The sequence below is a fragment of the Sminthopsis crassicaudata genome, chromosome 1 (genome assembly GCF_048593235.1).
Source record: "Sminthopsis crassicaudata isolate SCR6 chromosome 1, ASM4859323v1, whole genome shotgun sequence".
Classification (NCBI taxonomy): Eukaryota; Metazoa; Chordata; class Mammalia; order Dasyuromorphia; family Dasyuridae; genus Sminthopsis; species Sminthopsis crassicaudata.
In genome coordinates, this window is record NC_133617.1 from 21,854,633 (window position 1) to 21,875,394 (window position 20,762).

General features: G+C 39.6%; 1 protein-coding gene across 1 annotated transcript in view; it reads right to left on the reverse strand.

Moving 5' to 3' along the window:
* The window catches only part of CCDC60 (coiled-coil domain containing 60), a 210,336-nt gene that overhangs the window by 90,527 nt on the left and 99,047 nt on the right, over nucleotides 1-20,762 (reverse strand). Inside the window, 1 exon segment of the mRNA XM_074296538.1 lies at nucleotides 15,035-15,114. Coding sequence (XP_074152639.1) covers nucleotides 15,035-15,114 — 80 coding nt within the window.

Below are 20,762 nucleotides of genomic sequence, written 5' to 3' on the forward strand. Positions count from 1 at the left end.
GAGAGAAATAAACAGCAGAAAAAAGAAGTGGACATAGCAAGTGTTGATTTACATTCAGTCTCCTTAGTTCTCTCTCTGGATATAGATGGCATTTTTTTGTCCAGTCTATTGGGATTGCTTTAGATCACTAAACCACTGAGAAGGACCAAGCCTTTCATAGTTGATCATCACACATTTTTGCTGTTATTGTGTACAATGTATTCCTGGTTCTACCTGTTTCTCTCAACATCAGTGCATGTAAATCTTTCCAGGCCTTTCTAAAATCAGGCCTGGATTTTATTTTTTATAGAACAATAATATTTGATTATCTTCATATGTCTCAAATTTTTCAGCTATTCCCCTATCGATGGGCATTTACATATTTTCCAATTTTTTGTTACCACAAAAAGAGGTGCTACAAACATTTTTGTACATGTAGGTTCTTTTCCTCTCTTTTATGATTTCCTTGGGATATGGAGACAGTAATGGCACTGCACAGTTTTATAGCCTTTTGAGTATAGTCTTATCTAAATTTTCTATCTCCAACATGAGACCCTACTGTGGGTAGTAGATTAAATACTGGACAAAGAGTCCCATCTCTGACACTTACTAGCTGTATGACCCTGCACAAGTCATTGATTTCTTCTCAGCTCTGTTTCCTCCTCAGTAAAATGTGAGGATAGAACTCAATGGCCTCTAAGTTCCTTTTCAACTCTAGAGCTCTGATCTATGATCCAATATCATCATAAAGGAGTTTATTGAAAAAGTGAATTCTGAAAAGTTCTTAAAATCAGGCATAGGAAAGGTGCTACTAAGGATCCATATAAACTCCACTGAAGCCATGGATTTGCGAGTGGAGGTTAAGTTTGGTTTTTACCGATAACTGGCTTATAAACCAGAAGGCTGTGGTGTCTTGCCTGAATATTGATAACCTAGTCTTTTGCCTTTGTTAATTATCTCCAATATATCCTGTCTATATCTGGTATATATGTTGTCTGCCTCATTACACTGTGAGCTCCTTGAGAGTAGGGAATGTCTTTTTAATACTTGATGGGGATGTTAAATGATTTTTTTAAAAAAAATCTTTCCCTCTTACTCGGAGGGTTGAGATATGAAATTAAGGGACTTGGATTGGAATCCAACATTATCTATTCCTGTGTCACCTTGAAAACATCACTTTACTTCTGAGAACTCAAGTTTCTTTGATCTTTCATATGAGTAGAGTTAGTTTTGGTGGCTTTCCAAATCTAGTTCTGTGATTTTGTGAATGATTTGTTCAGATATTGTTTGGATCAAATGGCCATCAAGATTCCTTTCACTTTTGTACTTTTTCTCTATACACTGAGGTGAAATATTTGCCTCTGAAAATTCTGCTCATTTTCTTTCCTATTGGATCAAGTAGAAAAAAGCCAATCCCATTTTCAAGTGCTTCAAATATTTGAAACTGACTATCATGTTTTTTCTCCTCATTTCCCTTACCTCCCTTCCTCTTCAAAAAGCATGATGTCTTAGCCCTTTACCATCGTGGGATAAGGGGTGGAGCCCAACCCCTTTCTTCACCTCAATTAAGATGATGTTCTAGGCAGTCATATCTTTATAGATAAGAAAAACTCCCAAAGAACTCTGGGAGATGACTATGAACCACTACATAGAATTCCCAATCCCTCTATTTTTGTCCACCTGCATTTTTGATTTCCTTCACAGGCTAATTGTACACTATTTCAAAGTCCGATTCTTTTTGTACAGCAAAACAACTGTATGGACGTATATACATATATTGTATTTAACTTATACTTTAACATATTTAACATGTATTGGTCAACCTGCCATCTTGGGGAGGGCGTGAGGGGAAGGAGGGGAAAAGTTGGAACAAAAGGTTTTGCAATTGTCAATGCTGAAAAATTATCTATGCATATATCTGGTAAATAAAAAGCTATAATAAAAAAAGAAAGAAAAAAAAAAAGAAAAGAAAAACTCCCAGAACACTCAACCAGCAGAAATAATGTGTAAATAGAACTTGTTTACATGTTGAGGTAACTATGTCAGGAAAGAAAAAGTGTTCTATGCTGAACTTCTCTAACCCCTCTTAATTCTATTATCTTCTTTCTATGAACTATTTACTATTTATCTTGTATACAGCTTGTTTATGGTAGATTGTGGGCTTGTTGACAGCACTGGGACTGTCTTTGGCTCTTTGTGGAGGTTAGCACAGTGCCTGGAACATAACAGGTGCGTGATAAATGTTTATCAACTGACTGGTTAACCCTACAATTGAAATGGTCAGACTGATTTTGTTTTCTGTTAATTGATCCTATTTATAGTTAATTGGTTTTTGTCCTGTAACTACCTAAGTCATGATTCTTTGTCTGTTTACTTAGTTCAGAAATTTAGCTGTCCTGTAATGAGGTAAATTTAGAAATTCAGTTCTTCTGCTAATCATTGTTTTGTTTTCCCTGAAAGGAAGTCTGTTATCTTTGAGATTTGTGAGTCATTTTAACAGTTTTCCAGCTTAGCAAGTTTTGACCTTAGGAGGAGAAGATTTCAGTTTGGGTTTTGAAGTTCTAGTTCAAACTAGACCTCTGAAAGAAAACTGTTCTTTGGGGAAGGAGAATGTTTCTACATCATCAAAGTGGATTTAGTGATGGACATCTTTCTCTATTGTCTGGGGCAAAGAAGTATTCTATCTAATGAGGGTTAGATAGAAAAGTAACTAAGTGGGTGTGTATGTGTGTGTCTTAGTGGGGGTTAGAAATCATATGTCCTATGTATTTAACATATGCTTTAACATATTTAACATGTATGGGTCTACCTGCCATCTGGGGGAGGGTGTAGGGGTGCTGGAACTCTGTCTTCCCAGAAATCAGCTGGAGTCAGGATCACTAAACGTCTTTATTCTTGATCTTTTATGGTAAAGGTCAGGGGCTTAGGCCTAGCAACCTCACACACACCTTCCTCCCTCAAACGCCCGGAGAGACTGACTCAGGGTCTGAGTCTCAATTCCTCTTCGTCCTCCTCCTCCTCCCACACATGTCACTTCCCTCTCTTTATCCCACCAATCAAGTCAGCACAGAACAGCTGGGGAGGGTCAACCTTCAAACAAGTTAATAGGGAACAATTAGTCTCACATGCTTCATTATCCAAGTGCATTGCACAGTTCTAGCCTTTTACATAGGGGGAAGGAGGGGAAAAATTGGAACAAAAGGTTTGGCAATTGTCAATGCTGTAAAATTACCCATGCATATATCTTGTAAATAAAAAAGCTATAAATAAAAAGTACAAGAGAAAAAAAGAAATTATATGTCCTTAAAATTGTAAAATGTTCATTAAGAGGAGAATGAAAGTTTTCATGTAAAACATGTGGTTCCATCCATTATTGTATTGTTCCTTGAACAAATTTAGAATTAATTGGCATTCAGCATGATGCTACTTCTATATGGTTTTCACTTGAGAAGTGAATCCTAATATGTTGAATCAGGGAACTCTAACATCTCTGAATAACTGAACTTGGGGATCACCCAAAGCATAATGGAAAAGTCTGGAGTAGTTATGAGCTTTTCATTTCATTTCATTCATTATCATTATCACAATTCAAAAGAAGAACTTAACAAAATTCTTTACAAGGGATGATATCATCAGATAAATGAGGGCAGAAGAAGATGGGTCAATCATGAAGGGTGATGGCCCCAGTGATGGTCAGAGATTAGAGGGTGGTTGGCTAGGGGCAGGGGGTAAGGGCACTGATTTCCATCTTTGTAAGGTACGCCCTTATGAATGAGATTATAGATTATTTGGTGAATGATAGACAGTGCTAGAAGAGATCTCAGAAGTCATCAATCAACCAACAATCAATGAATGAGTTCTTTTCTTGTTCAGTCATATTTGACAACTTGTGATCCCATTTAGGGTTTTCTTAGAAGACATACTGGAGCTTAGCATTTCCTACTTTAGCTCATCTTACAGATGAGGAAACAGAGGCAAACAGGACCTGCCCAGAGTCACACAGCTAGTAAATGAATGAGGCTGGATTTGAACTCAAGAAGATGAGTCTCCTGGACTCTGGGCCCAGAAAGCTATGTGTTAGGTTCTTACTAAGTGCTAATGAGATAATGAGATAATAAATAAAAACAGATAATGGACCTGCATATTCTTCTAAACATTTTGCATACTTTTGTGCGCAATATAAGATTTTACAAACCACTGGAATACCTTTTAATCTGCAAGGTCAGGCAATAGTAGAGAGAAGAGAGAGAGACATTAAGACACTCCTCCAAAAACAAAAGAAAGGGGGAGCTACAGGTAGCCCTAGAGAACTCCTCAATTTAGTTCTCTATACCATTAATTTTCTAATTTTTGACAAAGATTCACTGGCTCCAGCAGACAGGTTTTATAACCCACCAGAAGGGCAGTGTCCAGTGCGAGCAGCTCCACTGTTCTTAGATAATGGCCAAGTGATGTGGAGAGACCCAGAAAGTGGTGAATGGAAGGGACCAGAGAGGTTAACTGCCTGGGGGAGAGGGTTTGCTTGTATTTCTTCAGATGGAGAAGGAATCAGATGGGTGCCAACGAGTCGTATTCGCCTTGTCCATCAGAGAGAGACAGAAAAAGAGAAAGACCTCAAAATAAAGGAGAAGATCTAAGAAACATCTGACACTGAAAGAGCATGACTAATAAGAAGACTGTTAAAGAACTTTAAAACCAGCAGGAATCAATGGATTTCCTAACACAAGATGAGACTAATGGACAATGGACTTGTGGACATTTATAAATTCTTAATTTATGATTATTTGATCATGTTATTTGTTACATACTTCTAGAATGTGTTATGTTACTATGTTACTATGTTACTATGTGTTTATGTAATCTATGTAATTATGTGTGATGCCTCCCATATTGTTCGATTTATGTTTCAAGGTCATGACCACCCTGTGTTCTAAATCAAAAGAAAGGGGAAGATGTTCTTACTAAGTACTAATGAGATAATGAGATATTAGGTTCTTACTAAGTGCTAAGTCGGTACTTAACAATTCTCTAGTTCTGGCCTATCCTGGGAGTTTTACCCCTTTGAACTTCTGGGGAGGAGCTTGCATGTTTAAGAGGAGCAAGTTCATTGGTTGAAGTATTTTTTCCCAGAAGCCCCTGAGTTATTCCACGCCCATTCTCTGGGAGAATAAAAGAAACAACATTGAGCAAGGGGAAGAGTCTCTACTCTAGGTCATAGTTGGTGGCTCTCTACAGGAAGAAGAATCTTGAGACAGCAGATCTCCTCCCAGAGAGGGATCGGCAGTTTCTGGACACAACAGAACATTATAGCTATGCACTATGGCGCCTCCTAGCTGTAGCCCTTTGTCACTGTCATTTGTCACTCATGTCAGCTCCATGCCCTAGAGCAAGCCATCAGGCCTATGGCTGACTCTTCAGGTTTGGACCTGTCCATCTATCTGCTGTGAGCTGAAATCTCTGTCTTTCCCAATTTAATTCCTTGACCACTGGGATTGTCCCACTCTTTCTCTTTGTATCTCAATGGTCAGTACACAGTAAGAGCTTAATAAATGTTTGTTCATCATAAATCTGGAGGAGATCTAGTCCAACATCACTCATTTTACAGATGGGGGAACTGAGGTCCAGAAAAGTGAAATAACTTGCCCAAGATGACATCAGTGGCAAAGATGGGACTTGAACCCAGGCCCCCAGATTCATTAATCCTCCAATGTAACCAGATTAGCTCCCTAGAGGTATCAGCCTGACTACTGGTATCATATCAGTCCTTCAACAAACCAGCCTGTTTAGAGAAAGGGCCTCTGCCCCAGGAAAGAAGCCAGTCTGCTTTTCCAGAATTTGGGGTCTTATTTGCAAGCACTGAAAAATCTTTTAGGTTCATGGATTTAGGACTGGGAGGATCTGCAGAAATTACTTGATACCAAGCTCCTCAGTTTATAGAGAACCCTCCCAGCCCTGACATCCACTGTTCTAAGCCCTCTCCCAGCTCTGACATCCCTGTTCTAAGGCCCCCTACTTTTGACATTCCCTGTTCTAAGCTCCCTCTCAGCTCTGACCTCCCCTGTTCTAAGGCCCCTCTCAGCTCTGACATCCCCTGTTCTAAGGCCCCTCCCAGCTCTGACATCCCCTGTTCTAAGGCCCCCCCAGTTTTGACATTCCCTGTTCTAAGCCCCTCTCAGCCCTGACCTTTCTTGTTCTCAGGCCTCTCCTGCCTCTAAGAGAACATTACATGAAACAGACAGTGATCCATGGGAGTGAGAGAAGAAAACCTGCCCCTAGAACTGTAGCTAACCAGAAATGTCAGAGACCCACAGGAAATCCCGAGAAAAGGGAAAAATACTCTTAGCCTCAGAGATAATAAAAATGAAATGAACTTTGGCTATGCTGCTGCTGCCCTGCAGCCGTGACTCGGCCTTTGGGTCTGTAGCCACGCTCCATAAATTCCAGCTAAGGACAAAAAGCCACGCTCTTGCCTTGATGGTGCATGCTGGGGAATCATTAATATTGCTCTAGATAGGCGAGCCCAAGGTTTTCTGTAGAGGTTTACATTTCACTGACTGGGTCGGCTTGCGACCCATCTGCTACTGCAAGACCTTCCGGGCAATGGCGATGAAAGATTCTAAACAAATCCTGAAGTGGAGTTTTGGATTTAGGGATGAGAATGTGGAAAAGGAGAGGTTCTGTGCTATACGACGGAGGGGAAGAGACTGATCTTGAGTCACAGGATCATTGAGTAAAGATTCAGGGCCACCCTGGAATGGAATGGAGGCACCCTCACCAAGGAGCATGAGCTGGGGGACAATTTCCTAGGGTGGAGATTGGGAGATGTGGATTTTAGTTCCTTCTGCCACTGCTCCTTGTGCAATCCTATTGAGCAAAGCCCTGGTGGCCTTCTGTGTGAAATGTGGGATTGTGTGTGTGTGTGTGTGTGTGTGTGTGTGTGTGTGTGTGTGTGTGAGAGAGAGAGAGAGAGAGAGAGAGAGAGAGACAGAGACAGAGACAGAGACAGAGACAGAGAAACAGAGAGAAAGAGAGATACAGAGAGAGAGATACAGAGAGAGAGAGAAAGAGAGAGAGAGAGAGACAATGAAAGAGACAGAGACAGACAGAGATAGACAGAGACAAGAGAGTTATAGAGACTCAGACAAAGTGAGACAGAGAGAGTCAGAGAGAGACTGAGAGATGGAGACAGAAAGCACATATGATCTAAAGCCATTTTCTAGCTCTGGCAGTAACACATCATCGAATCTATTGTATTGTTATGTAAATCTTTTGCGTCTTGTCTCTTGAATCGACCAACCAGTGTTTAATAACCAATCAATCAATAAACAACTGTTTTGTTGTACTGAGCATGTAAAAACCAAGGTGAAAGAGTTTCTGCCTTCAAGAAGTTTAGTGTTTAACCAGGAGAGAAAAGACGTCATCCATACATGAGGATATACATTGTACATATATTACAAATCAAGGCAATTTGGATGGGCGACTCTTGTAGCTGGAAGGACCTAGCAGCAGGTTGTCACTTAGACAGAACATTGAAGAAAATGAGATTCTAAGAGGTAGAGCTGAAAATGGGGAGCAAAATCTCGACATGGGGGCATCCACGATCAGTGCAGAGATAAGAGGTGGAGTGTTTTGTGTGGAGAGGAGACATAAGTTTGGCTGGATCCCAGAGGATGAAAAGGAGTGAGAGAAGGTTCTGGAGAGCTTCCAAAACCAATCAGAGGTGTCTATATTAAATATTATTTAAATTTATTGTTAAATAATATTTGAATTTAATAGAGGAAATACAGAGCCTCTGGGAGTAATGGAGTAACATTTAGGGAAATCACTATTATATATCAGATACTGTTCATTAAAATCAAAGATACAAAAAAAAAAAAAACAACCCAATCAACACAAAACCTTGCCTCTAGGATCTCGCAATTTCCTAGCTGTATAAGGAACCAGTAGAGAGCTAGAGCACTTGGCCTGGAGTCAGAAATATCTGAGTTTAAATTCAGCCTCAGAGACTTAAATGGCTGTGTGACCCTAGGCAATCATTTTTCTCTGCCTCAGTTTCCTCATCTGTAAAATGAGCTGGAGAAGAAAATGGCAAACTCCTCCAGTATCTATGCCAAGTAGACCCTAAATGATGTCACAGAGAGTTGGATGTGTCTAAATAACATCATTTCTTTATAATCCCATGGCACATAAGCTAGCACATAGTAGGCATTAAATACTGGGCTGAGCAATGCCTTAATTTAGAGTGAACTATAGAAGTCTTTTATTTTTTTAATTTCTTGCTGTCGACCAAATGTTGCTTAGAAGTGAGGTCTACACAACTTGTAAACATCCTCTTAATCTGCACCCTGCTGGGGTTTGACAGGGGTAATTTGTTTCTGTTTATTTGCAGCAGCCTGTAACTAAACCCTGCCATGGCTAAATCATGTCTTTAGGTCCAATGTCTTGCTGTTTTCCTTGTAAGAATGTTTATTAAAAACAACCACCACCACCCAGATACATGCATATCCCCGTGAAAGAATGAGCGAAGCTTTGGGGGAAATGTGTCACGGGCTAAAGTCATCCACTTATGGTTAACTCCTGTCTCACCGTCCCCACTCCTTCTTGACCACAGGGGACCCCTACCAATGTCCATGTCAACACAGGTGGGATGGACACTGCCAGCCTTATCTAGATGGCTCAGCATAATAGCACACCTAAGGAAACAGGAGAAGAGGGAAGCCATTAGAGTTGATTCTTTTCAGCATTGTGTGAAATTGGCCATGAAAACACAGAGGGATGTTATTGAGTTGGATTGAGTTCAATCAATCAATCAATATTTGAGGGGTTTAATTAGGAAGGAGATATTAAATATATTTTTAAAGAGATATTGCATCCAAATTAATTAATGTAGCTTATTTCAGGCCAAGGAACACACATAAAGGTCCTTCCCTTAATTTACAAGTTTTTAAAAAAGGGTCGTTACCATTGAACAGGCCTTTTTTTTTTGCTCAGAAATGGGGCACTTCCTTTGAAAGCCAAGGCACTGATCTCTTAGATATCAAAGGCATTCAGGAGTTCTCCCACAGGGGATCTGACTGCTGGTCACATTTGTTTCCTCTTTTACAACTTTCTCATTAAATCATTTCTCTAATCTGTAAGATGTCTGGAAACTGAGGTCTTGATAAGCAATGTCACATGGGTAATAAGGAGGAGAGTTTGGATTTGGACCGAGCCTACACATTCCAAATACTGGACACTCCACTGCTTCTCATACAGCCAGGAGGCCAGACAGTTTTAGTTACATTCCTGTCATCTGGAAAATGTCTGCAATTGAGCATGTTTCATGTTTAATGAAGGATCATTGGTGCTGTTCAGTCATTTTTCAGTTATGGCTAACTCCCCATGACCCTGTTTAGAGTTTACTTAGCAGAGATATGAGAGTGCTTTGCCATTTCCGTCTCCAGTTCATTTGACAGATGAGGAAACTGAGGCAAGCAGGGTGAAATGACTTGCCCAGGGTCACACAGCTCATAAGTTTCTGAGGTCGGATCCTAGCAGAGGATGTTTAATTCTGTGACTATTTAAGATCCTCTTCATGCAGGCTTCCTACTTTGCTATCTTGTAAGTGGATCTTTCAATCTGGAATCTTTAGCAGACCCAAGTCTCAATGACAGATGATGTTAAATTTGGATTTAATTGTTAGCATAGGGATGGCAGAGCTCAATTGGGGTTGTGTGCATGGGATGAGCATCAAGTAATTCCTTTTCCTTGTATCCAATATGGGGAAGTCTAAAAGCCTATTTTGTTTCACTTTCAGGGCTGATCAAACCAGCATGTGCCCTTGATCCTAGCCCTTCCTGTTTTCTCTAGGACCTTGCCCCTTCACTCATGGTCTACACTCTCTCAGTTTCCTTTTCCTTTCCAATTTTTATTCGTATGATACTGTGTTTATTTGACCTTCATTTCTCAATTTCTTCTACCATTTAGGTGGTTATCCCTTATCAGAAAGAAAAAAAAGAGGGGGAAAAAAAGAAACAACTTCAGTTTATCAAACTAACCAATTTCCTATGGGAAATGTTCCATACCCATTGTCCCTTGTCTCTCCAAAGAAGGATCCCTTTGGAATTGTCAATCTCTCCCCATCTCCTGGTATTTTCCAAAGCCTGTATCTTCCTCAGTTGGAAATGGAGCAGCCCCTGAGAAGCTTTAACATTTCCTGCTGTTTTTCTGACCTGGTTTTCTTCCTATCTGGGCAGCTCTCTCGTTCCTGAGGAACTCATCCATTGGAACCGGATGTAGCTCGGACACTATTCAGGACTCTCCAAACTCTTGAACTCAAGGGATACGGCAACTTTAGCCCCCCCCCCCCCCCCAACCCATTCCTAAAAACACTGCATCTGATTCTATCTTCCTGCTGAGCTACCTACCATTCGAAATCTCTCTTTTAATTATAGACAAACTTCTAGGAAAAAAAACCCCAAAAAAACCAAAACACAGCAACTGTATACTGCAGTTGCCTCCAGTCTCTCCACTCACACACTTCTCAACCCCTTGAGGGTTTAGCATCTGTTCTAATCACTCAGCTGCTTCTTCGCTTTCAAATCTTATCAAAGATTGATCAGTTGCTACATTTTCCATCCCACTCCCCAAGGGCAATAGTATAAAAATATTGTGAAAATGTACTTTCCTTAGGTGTAGGGACTTATTTCACTTTTGTCTGTTATCTTCAATGGCTATTACAGTCCCTAGAACATAGTAGGTGCTTAATAAATGTTTGCTTGTTGATTGAATAAAAAGGATGAAGGGCCAAGAAACCAATAGCAGCTTTGATGTAATGGTCTGAGGTTTCTAGCTCCTAGCATTTTAACATCTGATTTAGAGGGGGAGGGCAGGGAAGCAGGAGTTTGTATAGTGCCTGTCTGGGTTTTCTTGGAAGTTTTATCAGACAGTCCTGGGGACCATCTGATCCCTGAGGATCCCCCAGAACCAGCTTCAAAGTCATGAAATTTGAGCATGGGATTGCAGGTTCTTAGAATCTTAGATCCGGCTCTGAAAGCACCCTGTGGAAAGGATGCTAGCTCAGGAAACTGAGGCAAACAGGATTATATAGTTAGTATCTGAGGTCAGAACGGGAATCTTCCTGACTCTGGACTTTGTGCTCTGTGCACTATGGCGCCACCTAGGTGCCCTGAAATCCAGAGAACTAAGTTTAAAGACCATACCCATGGAAGCAGAGAGCATCAAAGGTGTGATTTCAGCCCCAATTCTCTAACTGCTGAGCTAATGATGTTTCCTTCACACCATCTCTAGGGAAGACTCTGCAGGGGTTGCTTTCTTTGTGATTCATCATGACTTTAAGTCCTGAGGCACTATCTCTAAACACTTCCACCCAATTAAATTTACACCAATAGATGCTGCTTAAGTGCTAAGAAGAAAAGCTTGTTCTTTCTAGCCAAAGGAAAATGACCCCCTGACTCCCGAGATACAGACAGACCCATTGATACAAGCAAGGAAAGAGTGGGCTTCTTCATCTGAATTTGTCATCTCTGATTTTTGATCAGATAGGCTTTGTAAAAGCATCACCCCGGAGGTGTTACCCATCTACCCAAATGACCAGCAAATTCTAAAGACAGGTAGAGCACCTGGATTCAAATTCTCATCTCTTATTCTTATTACTGGTGTGAAATTGGAGAAATCACTTAACAGCCCTGGGCTTCAGTGGCCTCATCCGGACCGGATGGTCTCTGAGGTTCCTTTTTAGCTCAAGATAATAATAATATTACTTACTATATACTAGGTATCAAAGGACTATAAAGCTGTGCATACCCTTTGATCCAGCAGTGTTTCTACTGAGTCTGTATCCCAAAAGGTCATAAAAAATGGGAATGTGCAAAGATGTTTGTGTCAGCCCTTTTTGTAGTGGCAAGGAACTGGACACTGAGTAAGTAGTTGCCCATTGTAACGTGCTGATCGTCTCTCAGTTGTAATCCTTTTCTGGGAGGAGGTTTCTTTTCTGTATAATCTTTTCCTCTATGAGCAGGTTTCTTGGGAGGCTTCTGGAGCCTCCAGCCAGCCTCTTCTTCTTCCTGAATCCTGGCTCTGAATCTCCTCCAGCTCTTGTCCTTCCCCAGTCCAGACTGCTCTCCAGGCTCACTGTTGCCTCTTTTTATCCTCCCAGAGAATGGGTGTGGGATAATGCAAGGCCTTTTGGGAAGAAGTACTCCAACCCATGAGCTTGCTCCTCTTAGAATCTGAGCCAGAGAACTAAGTCAACCTGAGTTCTCACCTTGTAATTGTCCACACAACCTGAGTTCTCACCTAGTAATCCTAACAGCCCATCTCTTGGAGAATGGTTAAGTGATGGTATACGAGTGTTATGGAATATTATTGTTCTATAAGAAATGATCAGCAGGCTGATTTTGGAAAACCCAGAGAGACTTACATGAACTGGTGTTAAGTGAAACGAGTAGAACCAAGACAACATTGTACACAGCAACAAGAGGATTCTGTGATGAGCAACTCTGCTGGATGTTACTCTTTTCAGCAGTGAAGTGATTTGGGCTAATTCCAATAGACTTGTGATGGAGAGAGCCATTTGCCTCCAGAGAGGGGCCTATGAAGACTGAATGTGAATCACAATATATAATTTTCATTGTTTTTGTTTTTATTGATGTCGTCTGTTTTATTTCTTTCTCATCCTCTCCTTTTGATCTGATTTTTCTTGTGCAGCATGATAAATGTGGAAATATGTTTAGAAGAATGGCACATGCTTAATCTGTATTGGATTACTGGTCTAGGGGCGGGAGGAGGATGGGAGAGAGAAAAAATTGGAATACAAGGTTTTGCAAGGGTAAATGTTGCAAACTATTTTTGTGTGCATTTTGAAAAATATCAAAAATATGCCTATATGCCAGGCATGATGTAAAGCATTCTAAAATCATCTCATTTGATGTTCACAACAACCCTGAGATATAGGTGCTATTATTATCCCCATTTTCTAGTCAACACTTCTGTAAAACAGCTGTTTTGATTTCAGTTTCTCTTTATACTCTTAAAATTATTGAGGGTTCCCACTCAAAGAACTTTTGTTTATATGTTTATATCTATCCATATTTATTATATTAGAAATTATTGTATTATTGTAAAATATGACCTTATAGATTGCATGAAAAGACCTGTGACCCCTACGGTGCTGGACCATACTTTGAGGATTTCTTCTCAAATCTTAATCTTAAATTAAAATCTCAAATCTTAAATCTCTTAATCTTAAATAATTCTGATCCCAACTTTTTGCTAAAGGTGACTTCTTTACAAGGCAAGGGAGATGTGGTGTGATGGTGATCACAGAGTCTCGGAGGTGGAAGTACCAAGAGACCATCTTGGTAGAGGATGGTAGATTTAGGGTTGTGAGAGACTTTCTAAGTTATCTGGTGGATACCTCCCTTTCTCCTCTTTATGAGATGAGAGAAGTAGGATGATTTGCTCCAAGTCACATAGGTAGAAAGTGACAAAAGTGAAATGTGAACCCAGGACCTCTGAGTTCAAAGACAGGGTTCTTTCCAAGAACCATACTCTCTCTACTGCATAAAGGTCTGCTCTGCAATATATATGCCAACCTCTGTGTTAACACTTCCGGTGACAAGGAACTCATCACTTACCTGCCAAGGGTCCATTCCATATTCATTCTAATTTTTGGCAATTTTTCCTTACATGAACCTTAGTTTTGCCCTCTGAGGACAAGTAGAAGAGGTTTAAATAGTTAAACATGGACTCTCTTCAACAATGAGATAATTCAAACCAATTCCAATTGTTCAGTGGTGAAGAGATCTGCACCCAGAGAGAGGACTGTGTGAACCACAACATAGCTTTCTCACTCTGGTATTTCTTGCTTGCATCTTATTTTGCCCTCTCTCTCTCTCTCCCCCCCCTCCCTCTCTACTTCCCTCCCCCCCTCTCTCTCTCCCTCCCTCTCTCCTTCCCTCTCTCCTCTCTCTCTCTCTCTCTCTCTCTCTTTATTTCTCTCTCTCTCTCTCTCTCTCTGTCTCTCTCTCTCTCTCTGTCTCTCTCTCTCTTTCTCTTTACTGATTTGATTTGATTTTTTCTCATGCGGCATGATAATTGTATAAATATGTATGCATATATTGGATTTAATAATATTTCTACCGTGTTTAACATATATTGGACTACTTGCCATCTGAAGGAGGGCATGTGGGAAGGGGGGAAATTGGAATACAAGATTTTTTTTTCTGAGATAACTGGGGTTAAGTGATTTGCTGAGGGTCACACAGCCAGGAAGTGTTAAGTATCTGAGGCCAAATTTGAACTCAGTTCCTTCTGACTTCAGGGCTGGTGCTCTATCCACTAAACCAACTAGCTGCCCCTGGAATACAAGATTTTGCAAGGGCTAATGTTGAAGAATTGTCCATGCATATGTTTTGAAAATTAAAAAGCTTTAATTTAAAAAAAGAGAGCTCAACACAACTGAAAAGGACTGGACAACAGCAAATTATTGCTATTATAATAAAATAATTCAAAATACATTCAATTCAGATTTAAATAAATGCAAAAATGATTTTAAAAATTCAAATAAAAATCTTATCCAAGTCATAAATCTGCATCTGGAAAGGATCTCAGAAGCCATCTGGTTAAGCTCACTGATGTTGCAGATGAGGAAAACTGAGATCCAAGGAGCTTGAAGGACCTGTTAAGGTCACACAGGTAGTAGATACCAGTAGATAATATACCGACCTCTTTCCTTTCAGTAAAGAAGTAGGGGATTGGGGGGACAGGATATTACATATACTGTCAAATACGCTCATCACATTGGTTACTTTTGCTAAATTGTGTCTATTTACTACAAAGGGAAGCTACAGAGATTCTTGGTGGAGAGGGTAAATCTGGACCTTACTGATATAAAAATGAAAGGCATTAATAAAAGCTGAATTTTTGAAAAATTAGAAATAAATGTTGTTTTGATGAATCTGCCAATTTAAAAACATGCATCCAGTGTTTGCCTTATTTCAGGCACTGGACCGGCCTCAAGGCACACCCATACCACCACAGTGAGTTCTCTTACCGGCTATGCAGGAGGTCTTTCTTGAGGTTTGTGATTTCCTTCTCCATGTATCTAAAGCTCTGTCCAGGTTCTGAACTACCCTAATGCGAAACCATCAGAATGAATAAGGAAAAAAAAAAGACATCTGAGTAAATATATCAGCTGGACCTAGATTATTACTGTCTCAGGCTTAAATTCTGTCTTTAAAACTGTATAAATGACCCCACTCCTTTGTTATGACCTTCATAGTCTCTCCACCCTTCCCCATGTATATCCAAATGGTAATTAGTCTCTGCACCAAGGTTCTCTATTGAATTTATTTATTTATTTAAAAATCACAAGATCTGACAACAGACTAAATTTGTTGTATGAGTGCAGGTGAGGGATCAAGGAAGATAAACTGAGGTTTCCTAGGTCATGGGAGGATAATGGTATCTTCAGCTGTAATAGTAAAGTTCTTAAGAGGGGAGAATTTTGCGGGGGAGATAGAAGGAATGAATTCTGTTTTGAAAATGCTTAATTTGAGATACTAAATTTGGGGTGTCAAAAGGCTGTTAATGATATGGGACTAGGGTTCAGGAGAGAGATTAAGGCTCTAATTGGCATCTCTAAGGAGATGGGAGCTGGTGAGATCACCAAGGGGGAGAATATTGAAGGAGAAGAGGAAGAACTCTAGGACTGAGTTTTGGGATAGACCCCCCCAGTAAGCAGTATGACCTATCTGTAGATTCAGAAAAGAAGATAAAAAAAATAGTTAGAAAAATAGGATGAGAACTAGGAGAGAGCAATGTCATGGAGACCCAGAGAAGAAAGAATTGTTAAGAATGTGATTGATGGAGTTAAAAGCTTCTGAGAGGTTCTTTAAAATAGCATTGAGAGAAGGCCATTGGACTTGGCCATTAAAGTAATTGCTGAGTTTGGAGAGTGCTGTTTCAATTGAATGATGATGTTGGCTGAATGACACACTTAATAAATTGGCATAGGGTTATGACCTGTGATTCACTGGTACAGGTACATCCTCCAGATGAGGAAACTATCTTTACCAAAGCAGGTGGTCTACCCTTTCAACAATTTAGTTTCCATTAAGAGTTTTAGAGAATTTCCTAGAACTCAGCTTCTTAAACTTGTGAATATGCGCCCATCTGGGTCTCAAAACTGAATGTGTGGGTCCTAAAATGATGATTTATTATCAGCAAATGTTTATTTGTATATCTATTTTATATACCAATCTACTCAGGGTCATATAAAAATTCCCTGGGTGAAAAGGTCGCAAGTGGAAAAGTTTAGGGAGCCAGATTTAGAGCACTGGGATGTTGAGATCCCTGTCCAAGGTCTCACATTTTGTATCAATGGTGGGGCTTTAACCTAGGTCTTCTAGGCCTCCAGGTTAGGGCTCTCCCTCTCTTTCTTCCTCTTCTCCCTGTCCTTGTCTCTGTCCCTCTCTCTTCCCCCCTCCTCTTCTATCTCTCCTTCTCCCTTCTCCCCCTTTCTCAATTACATCCTACAGAGTAATTTTAGATGACTAAAAATGAATGAATGAATGACCTAATAAACACAGAGAGAGTGGGCTTTGGAGTCAGGAAGATCTGAATTTGAGACACCAACTGCTGTGTGACCATGGACAAATCACTTAACTTCTCAGTGCTCTAGGCAGCACTTTAAGAATGTAAATTATCAGAACAATATCGAACACATAACAGCAACATTGTGTGATAATCAACTATGATAGACAGCTCTTCTCCACAATACAATGATTCAAAATTATTACAAAAGATACGTGAAGGAAAATACCATTCACATTCAAAGAAAGAACTATGGAGTCTGAATACCAATCAAAATGTAATATTTTCCTTTTTTTTTGTTTTTTCCTTTTTGTTCTGATTGTTTTTTCCACAACATAACTAATGTAAAAGTATAATCAAAATAACTGTACATCTATAATCTATATCAGATTGCTTGCTGACTTGGGGAGGAAGGGACAAAAAATTAGGAACTCAAAATCTTATTAAAATGAATATTTAACTTTAACATATTTAATATGTATTGGTCAACCTGCCATCTAGGGGAGGAGGTGGGGGGAAGGAGGGGAAAAGTTGGAACAAAAGGTTTTGCAATTGTCAATGCTGAAAAATTACCTATGCATAAGATTTTTGTAAAACAAAAAACCAAAACAAATAATAAAAAAGATGAAATTAAAAAATAAATATTGAAATGATCTTTGCATGTAATTAGAAAAAAATACTACTAAGTGAAAAAAAAAAACTAAAACAAATAAGAAAGGGAATCCTAAGAAATAAAGACTATGGAATAATTGGAACATAAAAAGAAAAAGAATGTAAGTTTCAGGAGAGTAATTGTATTAGTATTAGGAGTTTCTCCATTGAGAATTCCCCACAATAAAGGCTTGACACCAGTTACCCTTTCCCTTCTCCCATAAAAGGTGCCATGTGTTGGGGCAGCTAGGTGGCGCAGTGGATAGAGCACCAGCTTTGAATTCAGGAGGACCTGTGTTCAAATCTGGTCTCAGACACTTAACACTTCCTAGCTGTGTGACCCTGGGCAAGTCACTTAACCCCAGCATAAAAAAAAAAAAAAAAAAAAAAAAAAAAAAAAAAAAAAGGTGCCATGTAAAATGTCTGTTGTTTTTCTGATGCTGTCTCTCAATTCATCCTGAGGTATTTCCATTGGGGTAAGGAGCATAACTGGCCAGGCACCCACTCCTGCCCTACTTAGGGGCTTTCCTGTCAATGCTTCTCCTTGTCTATACCAGGACAGATTTCCTGATGGCTATACTCACTTACTGGACCCACAGACATCAACAAGACCTAATTGGCTGTTATCTTTTTATAATAAAAGCAGTTTTTTTTAGTCCCATATTTTCAGGAACTATTCTCTAGATTTTTGTTCTTTTAAACTAATTCCTCTGTAATGAGACTTAATAGGATTTTTTTAAATAAGGAGAAATGCCAAGAATTAAGTGTTGTGAATGTTCATTAAGAGAAAGCTACTATTCAAAAACTGTTTAAAAGTGGAGAGTTGGTGAGACACAATTGAGAACTATGAGCTACAAGTCTGGGGAGATCCATACTTGGATTTCCTGTGGCCACATTGATTGATTGATAAGAGGTACTATGTTTGGGGAACACTGTCTATGTTGTGAGACTTAATCAATGGCAGATAGGTGGTGTGGTGGAAGAGTATTCTAGGAAGCCAAGTTCAAATCCAGCTCCAGATACTTATTAGCTAAATGACCACCTTGCTGTGCCTCATTCCCCTCCCTTGTAAAATGAAGGGATTGGAATAAATGACCTCTAAGATCCCTTTTAGCTTTTAACCTAGGATCTTATGTGTTGGTTAATTATACCAAATTGCCTTCCTAACTTCCCCCTTTATTTTTTATCCTTTACCAAAGATTATAGTGGAGGTGAATGGGTGAAGGATGGGTTGCGATATAGGTGGAGATGAAGGTGAAGCAAAATCAAAAAAAGTGTAATAAAATGGAAATAGGTTTTTTTAAAAAAAGGCAAAGTTCTTGTTTTTAAAATGCTGCTGCTCTGGGTCTTCTAAGTGGAAAGTGGAAGTGAGGCCTCAAGAGCTAAGGGGTGCTGCATCCTACCCTTTTCTGCACTGTGTTACTAGGAAAATAGATGCCAATTAGAACCACTTTAAGGCTGGCAGAGAAATCTCAGTGGAGTTCTCATAGCCGTTGTAAGAGGGAGGAAGTGCAGGTATCTGGGACCAGATGAAAGAAATGAGGCATGTTTAGCTCCGAAAAGAGAAGACTCAAGGGGGATTAGGATCATGGTCTCTTGTTGGCTGTCTTCCTAGTTTAAGGAAGAGGAATTAGCTGTGTTCTGTTGTCCTTAGAGGGCAGAGCAAGAAGCTATCAGCAAACGGGAAGCTTTAGGCTTATTGTCAGGAAAACCTACAAAACAAGAGGAGCTGTCCAGTACTGAAATAGGCTGTCTTGAGACTTAGCCTGGCCCCTTTACTGGAAGACCTTCAAGTGCAAGCAGTCTGCTTCTATGGAAACTTTTGATAAATCTATGGGGTAGAGGGGAGAAAGTACTGGGCCTGGAGGCAGGAAGACCTGAGTTTGAATGTGACCTCAATTATGTACTAGCTGTGTGATTCTGGGCAAGTCACTTCAACTCTGTCCCATGTTCTTCAACAAAAAAGGAGATAATAATAGCACCTACTTTTCAGATTTGTTTTGGGGTCATGTGAGATATTTGTAAAGTGCCTGGCACATGATAAATGCTTGTTTCCTTCCTTCTGCTTCTAAATCTATGATCCTTTAATGTCATGGTAGAAAGTACAAAGAGGAAGATTTGTTTGGGGCAAAGAATATCTTAGCAAATGAGTGCTTTGCCAGTATGGCCCTGGCTATCTCTGGAGGAGATGCAGCCCCTTTTCCCTGGAAATCTTCAGAATCTGGGTGACCCCTCATCAGGTAAGCTATACAGAGAATACTTGTTTAAGTCTTGGTTGGACTTAAATGACTTTCTGATTTGGACATATTGTGAATCTAGGAAGGCATTTGACTTCCCTGTCTTCAATTTCATCATCTTCAAAAGTTAGCCTAGAAGACATACCTTCCAGCTCCAAATCTTCTGACCTTTTCCAGAAACTCATAGAATTGTGACAAACTCTCAAGTTTTGGCTAATTCTGACAAATGGTTTAAGGCTAGATGAATGTATGTGGCAGTTAGATGTTACAAATGATGTCATCTTTGGCCTTAGACCAAAATTTCAGGAAGCTGGGAATCAATATTTCCATGGTTTTGTGTGGCACATGCATGATGAGATAACTGGATAAGTTCCTTTGGTGTATATCTACAATTCATAGGATAAGGATCTTAAATTCTTCCAGGCACAGCAGACTGGAATTCTAGGTTTAGAATGCTAGGAATACCTAGATTAAAATCTTATTCTTTAAGTTCACTAGCTATGAAACTCATGAGCTCTGTGAGTTTTAAGAAGCTCTGTGAAGCTTATTGACTAAGATATAGATATGAGCACTTTAAGAATGGCATTTGATAGTGGTGTGCTATATGTGTGTGTGTGTGTGTGTGTGTGTGTGTGTGTGTGTGTGTGATATGCAACTGTGGAGGAAGTTCTGATATCTATGGAATTACAGATTCCTTACCATGTTCATTGTTTCTATGACTGCAATTATAGCATCTTTTTCTATGGCACTTTATGGCATGACAAAACTTTTTCCTTCATAACAATCCTATAACCTAGGTTGTACAAACATTATTCTACCCATCTCATGGATGAGGAAATAGAGGGGTGAAGTCATTTTCCCAGAGGATCATATTACTAGTAAATGTTAGAGTTAGAACTTAAAATTCAAAGCTTTTTTTTTTTTTTTTTTACTAATTCCTAGTTAGCTAGTTAACTAATAGATAGATGGATGGGTAGATAGATGAACAGATGGTCAGCTGAATGTATGGATTATAGATAACTAGTTACTTATCTACCTATAGTAGATAAAACGATAACTAGCTAGTAGGATGGATGGGTAGATAAATAGAAAGATGAGATAGGTCTGGGAGAGATAGAGAAAGATAGGAAGAGATGGATTAGGTTTTATAGCTGGGTAGTTCAATGATTAGTGTGTTAGACTTAAGAGTCAGAAGGACCTGAATTCAAATTCAGTCTCAGACTAGCTGTGTGACTCTGGGTAAGCCAGTTTGCCTCTGTTTCCTCAATAATAAAATGGGGATAATAACAGCATTTCTCT